At 38.7% G+C, this 13,773-nt stretch overlaps 1 protein-coding gene across 10 annotated transcripts in view; it reads left to right on the top strand.

Annotated features, from left to right (window-relative positions):
• Window positions 1-13,773, top strand: part of NFIA (nuclear factor I A) — a 398,911-nt gene that overhangs the window by 357,051 nt on the left and 28,087 nt on the right. For 6 of the 10 annotated variants that reach the window (XM_033151951.1, XM_033151947.1, XM_033151946.1 and 3 more), the window contains 3 exons: window positions 5,619-5,797; window positions 7,127-7,192; window positions 9,850-10,015. In XM_033151951.1, the coding sequence (XP_033007842.1) occupies window positions 5,619-5,797; window positions 7,127-7,192; window positions 9,850-10,015 (411 nt within the window). The remainder of the gene's footprint in view (window positions 1-5,618; window positions 5,798-7,126; window positions 7,193-9,849; window positions 10,016-13,773) is intronic. The other 4 variants (XM_033151948.1, XM_033151955.1, XM_033151953.1 and 1 more) reach the window with 1 other exon arrangement.

The raw sequence follows: 13,773 nt of genomic DNA, 5'->3' as shown, positions 1-13,773 counted from the left end.
GGTATCAGAACTAGACTGAAAACATGAAGATGTCTCCAGAGCACATTGCTTGTCCCTACCTCTGCTTCCTGCCAGCCACTCCTGTCCAGCTTCCTTTAATCTCCCCGCCCTCCACCAAGCAGATGTACAGTAGAGGAGGAGAAGAGTGGGCTGCAGAGAAAGAGGTAGGGTGGCATTTTCTATGACTGGTTTTGATGGCAGATACAGTTCCAGTAAAGTCAAAATGCAGAGGGTTGGTACATTGGGGTCAAATAGTGAGGGGTATTGCCAGAAAATGCTGCTTCTGTTACTTTCTCCCCTCCTTCACCAAAACTGATTTAAAATTATGGGTGTGGCTTTCTGAGCATTTGCTGGGTGGAGGTTAGGTTGGAGGGACAAACATCCCTGTTTCCTATGATGCAAAGTTACTGAATGAAAACATGCTGCAATATTTAAACAATAAAATTTATAAATGCTTCCTTAAAGGTCAGTATTGTGGTTACACTGGTTTCCAAAGAGGAAGCATAAGATTGAACTGAAATGTTTTACCACTGAGCCTCTTAGGCTTGCCGATCAGAAGGTCAGCAGTTCAAATCAGTGCGACGTGGTGAGCTCCTGTTGCTCTGTCCCAGCTTCTGCCAACCTAGCAGTTTGAAAGCATACCAATGCAAGTAAATAAATAGTTGCCACTGAGGCAGGAAGGTAAACAGTGTTTCTATGCACTCTGGCACTCAACACGGTGTCCCGTTGTGCCAGAAGCGGTTTAGTCATGCTGGCCACATGACCTGGAAAGCTGTCTGTGGACAAATGCCGGCTCCCTTGGCCTGAAAAGTGAATGAGTGCCACACCCCATAGTTGCCTTTGACTGGACTTAACCATCCAGGGGTACTTTACCTTTTTACCTTTTACCTAGCCTATTATCCTCAGTCACACGTTACAGGTGCGTGCTGCAGGTCCATCTAGAGCTATAGTGCCCTGCATGTTCTCCAATGCTTCAGCATCTCTAGTCAGTAATGATGCCTATAGCAGGTGGAGAGGTTTCATAAATGTTTGAACTGGTAATAGCTTTCCTTGTAAATGTCACTTCCTGAAAGTTCACGTGCAGCTGTTCACTTCATGTCCCGTTTCACAGGATGCTGAGGACAAGCGATTGTCACTTTTTGTTAGTAGCACAAATATAGCTGTTGGGAATTCCAGCTGTTGCTTCTGGATCATTTCTGACATATTGCAGTATTTTGTAAAATATAGGCTACACTGTGCTATCTTCTTCTTGTGCTTGGTGGCTTGTAGCTTACATAGACCAAAAATGTGTGTGTGTGTGTGTGTGTGAGAGAGAGAGAGAGAGAGAGAGAGAGAGAGAGAGAGAGTCAAATCCTTCCTAGTCTTTATGGTGGAAAGGTTTTAGGTTCCTTAACAAAACTGAGGTCTCAGTAAAGGGAGGTGCACTGTGTAATATTACAGAAACCTGGAAATTGACCAGCAGTAGCAGAGCACCTGCTTCACATGCAGAAGGTCCCAGGTAGGGCCAGGAATGTCCCCTACCTGAAACCCTGCAGAGCAGCTGTCAGTGAGTGTAAACAGTACTGGACTAAACAGACATTATCCTGCAACATTGTTGCAAAGCAAACATGGGCACCAAATTAGCCAGCCATGGAGTCAGAGCATACTGGGCCAGTTCAAAGAATTCATATTAATAGAATTATTATACTGTATTATGCAGAGTTACAGTAGGAAATCAGAGAGATGCTGAGAAGTCGACAAAATAATAGTATAGAACTGTTTATGTTAAGTATTTCAGAGTGAAAGTTAATTCTTTATTTAGAGAAAAACAGTTTTAGAGCAACTTTTAAGGCTACTTTGTAATGATAATGCTCCAGTTTTACTGTTTACAAGTCTTTACATTTTAATTTAGATACATTCCAACACATACTTTATTATTTGACATCACTACCCCCTTCTTACAATATTGAACTTTATTGTTAGGGTATCCTTGGTAATTATTTTTAATGACTTATGACCAGCATAACCTGGTACCATAAGCCACTTATTGTGAATTATTGTTTATAATGATAAAAAAATTGTGCAATAAATCATAGGATTCTTTTGTTGCGGAACAATTGACAAATCACAAAAATATATTAACTGCACCCACCCTGTCTTTTTCACCATACCTGTATACAGAGGTAGTGAAAAACTAGGAAAGTGGGGGGGGGACCTGGTTAAAGTGAGAACGGCACATGTTACACAATGGCTTAAAGGCATTACAATTTTATGATTTTTCTCCTGATTAATGCAACATCTTTGGACACATCGTTTCACGTGTATCAATATTCTTCTGACAGATCTTTAAGCTGCAACATGCAAACATGGGGTGATAATTTGTGGGATTTTAGGGTTGTAGCCAATGCTAGTCCAACTCGGAGTAGACATAGTGAATTTAATAAGCACGACTAACTTGTGTCCATTAATTTCAGCAATTGTACTCTAATTAGAACTTAGATGACTACAACTCTGAGGTGAGGTTTGAGTGTGGCAGTGATAAACATTTCATCTAGTAATGAAAATTACACTTTCTCAGTAGAAGAAATTATTGTTTGGTAACATATGATGAGGACTGTAGAACATACTCAACCTAGTTCCAGGAAAAGGAAAAATGAAGAAATTCTGCAAGGTTTGTTACCATTCATTCAGTGTAGGTAGAGGAGCTGTTGTTTTAGCATTTGCTGTTTGAACACATACAAATAGAAACCAAACTATTCTCAGGATGTGGCTTGGATATGCTGCACTTGGCTATGCTGCACTTGGCTATGAAGCCTATGCTCAAGACAGTGCTTATTGTCACAATTAGCAGTCTGCACAATTACCAAATGAAAGGGCCTAGCCAAAGTCATGGCCCAGTCCCTTTAGTTTGCAACTGGTGTTCCAATTTGTAATCGAGCTGGATTTATAGAAACAGAAGAAAGGTGGAGTGGAAAAGGAAACTGATATAGTTGGATGGGCTTGTCATAGAAGATGGATAGAAAGAAAGAAAGATAGGATGTGTGCATGGTCAGAATCAGAGCAAGAAGCAGGGTTTAGCACAGCTTGAAACTAAAGAATAGATGGTGCCCAGGTGAGTTTGGAGAGTTGTACAGAGTCTGGAAATGAAGCAGTTATGTAGTAGGGTAAGATTTTAACACGGGAACATGTCTGAGCAGCTAGATGCTCAATGTGGTAGATGAGATATGCAGAAGGCAGCTTCCTTTGTTCTAGCTAATCAGGAGTGATGTTTTAGGATGATTGTAAGATGCTTATATAAACAGAATACTGGCTGACTTTGCAAAGTGAATGTATTTTGGGACAAAGTCATGTTTAGCACCTAGACGGCTCTTTTCTGGAGGTGGAAAAGGTCTGTACCCTCAGTGACCATGCAGGTTTAGTTATCTACTTCTATGATAATCTGGGCTCCAAATATGTAGCTGGATTTCTGTCACTACTGGGTGTGTTGTGGAGGTTAGTATGAGCTATTTCTTCATGGGGAAAATAAATATAGGGTAGTAGATAAGTTTTTACTTAGAGGAGACCAATTAAAGTGAATGTATATACAACTAAGTTAAGTCCATTAATTTCAATAGGTCTGCGATGAGTAAAACTTAGTTGAATACCACTCATAGCCCAACATAGGAGCCGACTCCTAGGGGCTGAGGACCATTTGGGTCCCTCAATAAAATATTTGATGGGGCCGCCCCCCAAATTGATGGGCATTGTTATTCACATGCTGTGTGTGCACTGTGTTACGTGATCGATTATGCAGGGCAGGGCTTACTTACCTGCCCCCCTCCTCGATATTTTATTCAAGTCACACACACACACACCCCGTAGCCCAACTAGTATGTAATGAAGGATTTGTTTCATTTTGTTAAAAAGAGAAATCTTTGTTACAATCAGTCTAATGTCAGTGAAACACCAATGCAAAATGCTGCTACTTTATTTTGGTTTAATCTTCATTCAGCTATTGCTTTGTACTGCCAAGTTGTATATACACCCAACGTATTAAGCATGCTTCCAGACTAATGCAGTCTATTCTCCTGTTCACGTAGTAACTTTCAAAACTTTTATTGAAGCAGTTCTTTGTGGTTTACAAATGCAGTGCATAGGCATAGAAAGTTATAAAAGTTTAATAGGGCTGGTTGAGAGAGGATGTCTATATACTTGGTCAGAAATAAACCCTAATGTGAGAGGAGCGATAGCATACAACCCCAATGGACTTATGTGATGCAGTGTGGTGAAGTGAAAGAAAATCAGCAAAATTAAAAAAAAAAATCCAGATACATTGGCTTATAGAGGAATAAATGGGAACATATGACATTTTCCCAGTATTCCAGTTCCAATATTATTGTTGCTGGGTAAATGTACATTCCACTCCTACCAGATGCATTTTGGACTGCTGTCTTGAATAGGTTTGTGTGAGTTACTTGAAAAACCACCTGGATAGTGCCCTAGTCATGAAGAAGGTAACAGAGTATAGATCTACTCTGTAGACATAGCAAATAAAATTTAAAACTGTTATCTGTTCCATAGGGCTATATTACTGCATGGTAGCATAGAAGAAAATATCTGAGTCTTTGCCACATTTTCTTCTATAATTACTATCATTGTCACTTGAGTATCCATGCATATTTAATTGTTCCGTGTGCCACCCATGTCTCCTGCCATTAATTATGGAGGAGTAAATAAACTTGCCCATTTTGGAGGAATTTTTGTGCAGGGGTTGATTCCTGTTCAGTGTGGAGAAATTTGAGATGCATACGAGATGCATACAGGAATATCGTATTACTCACAGAAAGGTAGTAGTCAAACCACTGTATCTTAGTTTTAGCCTCCTTTACCTTCCCTAATACAAAAATTCTGCTTGTGGTATTGTTGTAAGGGTTATTGAGAGCCAGTCTGTACATAATTTTAATCCATGGCATGTGAATTCACTATCTTAGATTGCTAAAATTGCCCTGGAGTCACATTTGAATGACCACTTTTCACTTAGAAAGGACAAAATGAAAATGTTAGTTTACATGAAAGCAAATGACTTGAAAATCATAATTCTCCATTGAGCCGAAAAAGTGACATACACAAGGGCTGCAAGAGCATCATCATTATATTATTGCCCATTTATAGCCCAAAATAAAACTGGTCCCTATGTGGAAACCAGAATTACGCAGAATGTCAATTAAATCAACTGTAATCTCCCAAATACATTTTTTATTGCTCGATTCATTAGAAAGGCTCTTAAGGTAATGAATAGTCGTCACTTTTACCAAGGACTTCTGGCTCCCTTATAAATGATGACCACTAAAAATGCAGAAAAGACATTTTAAAAATCTGGCTGCATTTAAGCTCTGCCTTTATATTTGAAGTGCTACAGAACTCAATATGACTTGATGTATTATAAAAATTAGTACCTAGAACATCAGGCACATACTCTAGGATGTATAGATTTTGGGAAGACCTTTTTTTTTTAGTGGGGAGGATTTTTTTTCTTTTAAAAAATAAAGAGCTATATTAAAATAATTGAAGTTTCTATATAAATAAAATTATAAATTTGAACTGTGTTTATCTAAGTCCAAAAATCAATCCCTTATAATGCCTTCTTTTCTTTCTTATAGCAAGTCCACATGCAACACCATCGACTCTTCATTTTCCAACATCACCCATTATTCAGCAGCCTGGGCCATACTTCTCACACCCAGCAATCCGCTATCATCCTCAGGAGACTCTGAAAGAGTTTGTCCAACTTGTCTGTCCCGACGCTGGTCAGCAGGCTGGACAGGTGGGGTTCCTAAATGTAAGGAAGCCATTTTATTTCTTCAGATGCTTTTGTTTCTGTGCCAAATAACCATGAAATTATGCTAACAAGTGTTTTTTACATATATAAAAACAGGGCCTTAATTTTTCACTGCTACAAAGTGACTATGAAGAGTGATCCAGCCAAAGATATGCATGTTCAGGTCCCACTGAATGTGACTGAAGTTCAGTTAATGTGTTTTTAAACTGCTTTATTTTTACATGCTAAAATTTCTGACTTGTAGCCAGATGTATTAGCAGCTCATTGCCATGTTGGTTGTTAGTGCAACTGTAGCTTTCCAGGCAAAATATCATATCATAGAATATTGTGTGTTAACCCAGGATATAATGCTGGCAGCAGCCACTACCTTTTTATAATGGGATTGCTCAGAGAAGGTATTGCTGCTGCTTCTTTTGACTAACAGCAGCTTGGTGTTATGTCCTAATCAAGGCAAATTGAGGTTAGACTTAACCATGGTTTACACAAACCATTGTTTATGAGACCATTGTTTCAATAAACCATGATTAAGATGAACAACAATTTAGGGGTTGGATATAATTCTAAAGTGCAATTTATTGATAATGTATGCAAAAGCTTCTAATCTGTTAGCAGCCACTTCAGAAAAGAGAGGGAAAATCACATTAGCCCTGAGATTTGGTCAGATAAAGCTAAGCCATAGTTTGCTTATTTAGAAAATTTCTCAATTGCTTTATATTGAAAAGAACCTTAAAGTGATATACAAAAAGAGAAAGCAATATAATACAATTTATTGTTAATCTGATAAAAATCTATTTGAAAATTAGCAATGACCTGGACTGTCCTTCTAGGAAGGTCTGGTAAAATAAAAATATATTCAACAGGAGCCAAACTCCCCAAAGGTTCAGTGCCTGTCTGAAGGGAGTTCCATAACACAGGGGCTGCTATACTAAAGCTCTGCACTATGTCACCACATAGTTGACCTCAGTGGCATGCAGCACTGCAAAAAGAACCTACCCTGATGACCACAGTGACCATACCAATATAGAGAAAGTAAGGTAGTCCTCAGGAACCCAAACCCCAATTTATTAAGGACCTTTTAGACCAATACTTAAACCTGACCTAGTAGCATATTGGCAGCAGTGTAGTGCCCTCAGTACAGGCAATAGGTTCTTCCAGTTGGCAGCCAAACAATCATGTTCTGGACTAGCTTCTGGATCAAGTCTACAGGCAGCCACATTTTAGAGTGCATTACCGTAATTAAGAATAAAATGACAGTAATTGGTGGCATCCCAACCCAACATCCAGTATAACAGCATTTTGTGTGAACTGAACTTCTAATTCATCCTTTAGGAAGACTTTCACCTGCCGTGGTCCCAAAGATTCAGCTTCATGCTTTCTGACTTCAGCACTTCCAAGGTTAACAAAATACCTTGTAATTTTTATTAATTATTTCTTTAGACAGGAGAGTAAGGAACAGCTGTTTCAGATCAGCCACATTCACTTTCTTTTAAAAAATGACTTTCTTATAGCACTTTAGATTAAGCTGACCAGTACTTGAACTCAAGAAGATAAAAGTACAGATTCTTATAGTTTGTTATTCCTGAGAATTGTTATCTTTTCTCCTTATCTCTCTGAAAAATTAAATAGCACTCCATGATTTTTGGTTGAGCAATCTCAGGTTGTTGTTTTTGTCAAACTTAGTAATTATCTTCAGGTTATTGGAATAACACTCCATTTGTATGCAGAAATGATTAACTGTATGTACAACCTTATCTAAAATAATGCTTGGCTTTCTTGTGAACAGTAGGGCACAACTGAACAGTAATGATTTCCTCTACATTTCTAATATGTATAATACAGTGTAAACAGTTGGTTTTAGCACCCAGTTTGTTACCTGAACCTGATAAAAGAACAGCATTGCTTTGGATCCAAACTATAGCGCTGGATCTAAAAGCCATTAGCAGAAAAACAATATCCACTAAAGCAGTTCTGCAAATATTTAAGAGTGCATTTAGTGCTATAATAAGTAGGCTCTTCTATAGCAGTTTTCATGTCTCTGCTTGGGCAAAAGCGGAATAACATATTGAAGTTTGGACTACACAGTTCCTAGAAAGTAAAACCCCATTAAGAGCAACTTAGACTGCTTTCTCCTCCCACAATCTACTTTGAGGGACTTCTGGTTGCCCAGATCAGAGTGGGAGATACTAAGGACTGCAATAGAGAAGGGTAATCCTCAAAAAAATTGCTCTCTTCCACCAGATGACTCTTGCAGGAATAGCACAAGGAGAATCAATTGGATACCACCCATTGCTTATAAGCAGTAGAGCTGTATTCTTTAAGTTATTATTAATCAGATGACTGACTTCACTCTACTCAGGAGATTTCATTCATTGGATTCAGGAAGTCAAAGTGGTCTGGTATGATGCTGGCTACACCACTTCTTTAAGCACCTAACGCCACAAAAATTGGCTGAACTTATGACTTATGATTTCTTATGAGTCACTTCGGAACAGTATCATAGCCTTGCAAACTTGTGAGTAATAGCATTCCTTGAAGTCAACAAAGCCTCTCAAAGGAATTAAATGGATTTAGCATGTTTTAAGCTTCAGATCCCACGTGAAATATGCATTCTGCAGCATCCTGGAACTAAACATTTCCACCATGCATATTCTCTACATTTAAATAAAGAGTTTTTAATCTTCATCCAGTTACAGAATACTAAAGAATATTGTCAGCATTTTTCACAAAATCAAACCACCTGATTCATTCACAGTTTGTTCTCATTCAGCTGTGTCATGGTGCATATTTGTACCATCATATGATATTAAATATTTAAAACAAAGCAGATAGTGTTTTCTAACAGAATATTTAAAAAGTGAAACTCTGAGCAGTACAGCTCTTATGAGGATCAGCAATGGCTAATTATTAAAAGAATAGTTGGGGTTATTTCAAAATGTGAAATGTCAGTTTTATTTTCTCCTTAATTTTCTCATTTCTTAGTAAAAATAATGTTTAATGTTGCAGTCTTAAACACAATATTGATTTCAGTGAGTAATTGATTTGAAGATTGTGGCCTAAGTCCATTTGAAACCTTGGTATGGAGGTTTCCTCAGCTCTTAGAGGCAAATCCAAGGTCCTAGTGAAGATTAGCAACAGTAAAGCTATAAAAATATTGTCACTGCAAAGGTGATGCAGCTTTAGGCTTTTTATTATAATCGATTCAGGGCTCTGCTCTTTGTGCATAAGATACAAACTTCCAGGAAAATAATAAAGGCAATGACCTTGTTTGCAAGTAATGCAAAACACATTTTAGGTTCATGCACCTCCTTCTCCTCTGGCATGGGAGTGAGGAGAAGAATGGAAACTCCCACTGCTATTTTGGAAACTCACACTTCTATTTTAGAATAACTGCCATTTGTCTGTTGTCCAAACCTAAAAAATGGTGGTTAAAGTTAACTGTGGTTAGCTAAAACAAACCAGTTTCAAACCATAGTTTATGAAACTGTATCGTTTCAAGTTGCCATAATTAAAATCACCCCAAGTATAGGGTTTGGACAACATACTAAACTAAGGTCAACCTAAAGTGAAAGCAAAAGTTTCCTTACTGCTCTTGAAGCCACAGCATAGGAGGAGAGGGGAGCACTTAAGCCCAAGCCTTTCTGAGGCTCATATGTCCACATTTTCCTGATGCCTTCAGTTTTCATATAAGGAAAAGGGGGTGGGGGAGTTGCTGAGTTTCTCCTTTTTTCAGTTAACAAGGAAGTGGCTTCCATAAACTCTATTGTCCACCTGCAGTTCCCTGCACCATATCTAAAGCCATTCCCAAGGGCCACTCAAATCTTGGGAATAGATATTCAGGGGGCTAAAGAGGGGAGGAGAAGGGGTGAATGTTCTTCATAAATGTATAGCTTCTTCCATTTATAGAAAGGACATTAGCATCCAAATCTCTTTATAAAAAGATTCATTTTAATTTCAGCTACCTGTTTGTTTGCGTTTTTCTTTAGCACTGATCAACTGTTCTCTTGGGACAAGAGGCAGCTAATCATGTTTTTTTTCCCTTATGTTTTTGGCAGCCCAATGGTAGCAGTCAAGGCAAGGTGCACAATCCATTCCTTCCTACCCCAATGTTGCCGCCGCCACCTCCACCACCAATGGCCAGGCCTGTGCCTCTGCCAGTGCCAGACACAAAGCCTCCAACCACGTCGACAGAAGGAGGTGCCGCCTCTCCCACTTCACCAAGTAAGTACAGCTGCAAGGAGGAAAGGAAAGGGCTGACTAGTATAATTGCAGCTTCATTATCCATTTGTTCTGGAAAGTGAATCAAAAATGCAGTAACAATATTCCTGCCATTAAACTCACCTACTTAGTGCACACTAAGAGCACACATTAAGGCCACAACAGCAACAAAAAGCAAACATTAATTCCTTCTGGACAGAAGTAAGATAGATTCCCAAAACTGTTTTTTTGCTTTGGTAAATGTTTTATAATATCCTGTGCCTCACGAAGATACAGCACGACTTTGAAGTGTGTTTAAAAATAACAGCAAATGAATTTAATGCATTGTTTTCTGTGTTTCTTTTTCTCTTGCTATTAATTCTTTATTATATTAATTGTCACACAGAAACATGATATAGTCAAGAAGCTTGAGACATGGTTAACCTGGGTTTGGGGGATTTTGTTTGATAATTTCTGGATTTTTGGTTATATTGATTTTAAAAACTTTTTGACAGTATTCTTTATGTAAAATTCTTCATCACCACCATTATCATTGGTTTTAGTTACCTTGCAGCAGAGACCTAAGCATGATCTAAATCATTCATACAGGTACATGTAGCAGTGATAGTGGGCTCTTCTGTTCTACAGCAGTAACAACACAGTAGAGTGATATTTGCTTCCAGAAGCAGCTTTGACTCATTACACATGTTCACTATTTAATTCCAAGGATATTCTGTTCCAGAAAAGCAGGAGCTGCTTTAAACCACAAAGGAAAACTCTTCGCTGAGTGAAGGCTGCAATTCTGAATGGTCCTTAGAAAACAGAATAGGACTCACTTCTGTGTAAAGAAGTTTAAAAGCTCCCATTGCTACTCAGTAAGGGAGCAGCAACCTCAGCCTTGCCATGGAGATGCAGAATTATGAGACTGCAGTGAAGTTGCACACTTCTTAGGGGCATAGCTGTCAACTTTTCCCTTTTTTTTAAAGGGAAATTCCCTTATTCCGAATAGGATTCCTCGCAAGAAAAGGGAAAAGTTGACAGCTATACTTAGGGGCTATGTGGAGCCACAGATGGAATTCTGTTTTCACCCCATTGAGCAAAAGTAACATTACTGCAGCACTAAGGAATCATAGAATTGTAGAGTCGGAAGGTACCACAAGGGTCATCTAGTCCAAACTCGTGCAATGCAGGAATCTTTTAGCCCAACATGGGGTTCAAACCCCTAATTGTTTTTATTGTTATTTTATTACTGTATTTACTTGAATCCAATGCTCACCTTTTTCGGGCCAAATTACGTTGCAAAAATTAAGGTGTGCATTAGATTCAATGTCACATTTACATTCGCCAGCAAATACTTTTTTTGGTTTCAAGGTTCTGAAAATTGAGGTGTGCATTAGATTCAATGGAGCATTAGACTCAAGTAAATATGGTATTTATGCCCCACCCATCTGGCTAGGTTTCCCCAGCTACTCTGGGTGGCTTACAGCCTGTATAAAAAATTGTAGCACATCAAACATTAAAAACTTCCCTAAACAGGGCTGCCTTCAGATGTCTTCTAAAAGTCAGATAGTTGTTTATTTCCTTGACATCCGATGGGAGGGCATTTCACAGGGTGGGCGCCGCTACTGAGAAGGCCCTCTGCCTGCTTCCCTGTAACCTCACTTCTCACAATGAGGGAACTGCCAGAAGGCCCTTGCGGCTGAACCTCAGTGTCCAACCCTGAGATTAACACTCTCATTCTCTACCAGCTGAGCTATATCTTTTCTATAGCTGCCGCCTGGAATCAGCATAAGAAACTATGTGTCATCCAGGTCCAACAGTTGAGTTGTTAGCTGAGCAAAGAAATGATAAACCACAGCCTCTTCACTGAAGCCTAATGTTCTGTGCAGTGTAACACATTGGCTCTCAAATGTGTCTAGGTCCATACGAGTAAATAAAGAATTCCCACATGTTGGCTTTATTTTTATTTTCTTCTCCAAGTGGATGTAAACTGTTAATCATATACTAACAACAGGAAGATTTAAAAAGCACTATTTAAATGGAGATAAGCACCTACTTTGGCAGCCAGGAAGATGATGGTCATGTCTTCCTAGGGCTATCTAGTAAAAGTTTATTTAGCTGAAGGATTTTTTCATACTGGACTAATGTGGGTGAATCCTGGGTCCATAATACCTGCTTGAAATATGATTGTGCCTGCCTGTGGTAAAACATTTGTGTGAAGCAGCCACTTGCAAAACCATATCTTTTCTTCATGCATAGCTTGGGTTTTCTTGATACAGGAGTTTTATTTTGCTCTGTTTTATGCATAGGCCTGGAGAAGTGTGTTTTCACATGTGTGTATGTAAAATAGACCCAATTTACAAAATACCTAACAGCAAAGTTCAGTGACCTGCATAAATTCAGCCTGTTTTCACATTGTCCATAATTTATTTCAGCTTCTGCTAGTCGTTTAGGCAAGAAGCTATGCAAGACCTGAAATCCCACCTTTTGTAGTCCTTATTAGTTCCCTTTTAGCTTCTTGAATTTCACCATGCAAATTTCCAGACGTGTCTTCAATGCCGTTATGAGGAAGAAACTCAAGTTTTAAATAAATAAATGATTCCCAGGATGCTGAATTCTGTAGTCCAGAACAATTTCCATAGTTGAACAGCTGTAGAGTCTGATGCAAGGATACAGGCTCCTCCACATTTACCTCCTGAGAATCTTCCTGCGAGCTGCAGGTGGGAATTTCCCGTAATCACAAACTAGTAATAAATTAACATTGGACATAGTAGATGTATCATGCAGAAGAGGAAAATTAAAATCAGGTGAGCGAATAGAATCTGCCACCAAAGCCAGCAGATCTGTTTACCAGACACTTGCCATTTGTCTCTTAGGAGAATATGGTCTTCTTCCAACAACTGTAAAATGCTGCTGATCTTTTATTTCCTTTATGCAGGGGCCTTGGTACTTAAAGCACGTTCCTGGCCCAAGCCCATTTTCTTATGTTTGCAGCATTCTTTATGGTAGAAGGCATTGATCTAGTGCAAAATTGTGGTCTTTCAGATGTGTCCTGTCAAGTTCTGTTGTTTGCATCTTAGTTTTTAAAAAAAGTGTTTGAAGGGAGTTAAATGTTAGCACCAGTCATATCAGAATAGTGTAGCTATTCATATCATACATACCTTCCTTCTTGTGAGGAAGAAGCTGCACACTGTATTAGATTACTGCTGCCTGGAATTCTGCTTTGCCAGCAGTTATCCTTGTTGACTCTCCAGTTCTTTGACAGTAATCATTCTCTCAAAAAAGTAAGGAATATGAAGACTACCCTTCACACCACAGAAAATTAAAAGTAATTCATACTGAAGAAGTTGCTTGTGACTTGTACCTTTCTATATACTGAGTTCAGACCAAGTTTGATATTGCTGACTCTGATAGGTAATAACTCTAGAAGGCCTGAGGCAAAGATCCTTCCTAGTTCTGCTATGTGGGATAATTCAGCTAGGAATGCCATCCGTGGCACTTAATATTATATGCATAAAACAGATGCTGTTCCACCGAGCTATGGCTTCTCCCTGTTGCATAGCAAAAGGAAAGATGGGTCATATACTCCTAATAAAAACAGAAAAAACAGGTACCGGTATTTCTATTGCATTACAGCAGCACTAGAGTTATGTGTCGATCGATCATCTCACACAGCTTAGAAGGCAAAATATACTTAACCTTCAAAGACTTAGTACAGATCAGTATTGTTGATTTCATTGACTTGTAAGGTTGATAATTACCTGAAGTCTGAAGTCAGTAAT

This window comes from Lacerta agilis, chromosome 6 (assembly GCF_009819535.1).
Source record: "Lacerta agilis isolate rLacAgi1 chromosome 6, rLacAgi1.pri, whole genome shotgun sequence".
Lineage (NCBI taxonomy): Eukaryota > Metazoa > Chordata > Lepidosauria > Squamata > Lacertidae > Lacerta > Lacerta agilis.
This window is presented reverse-complemented; position numbering and strand designations above follow the sequence as displayed.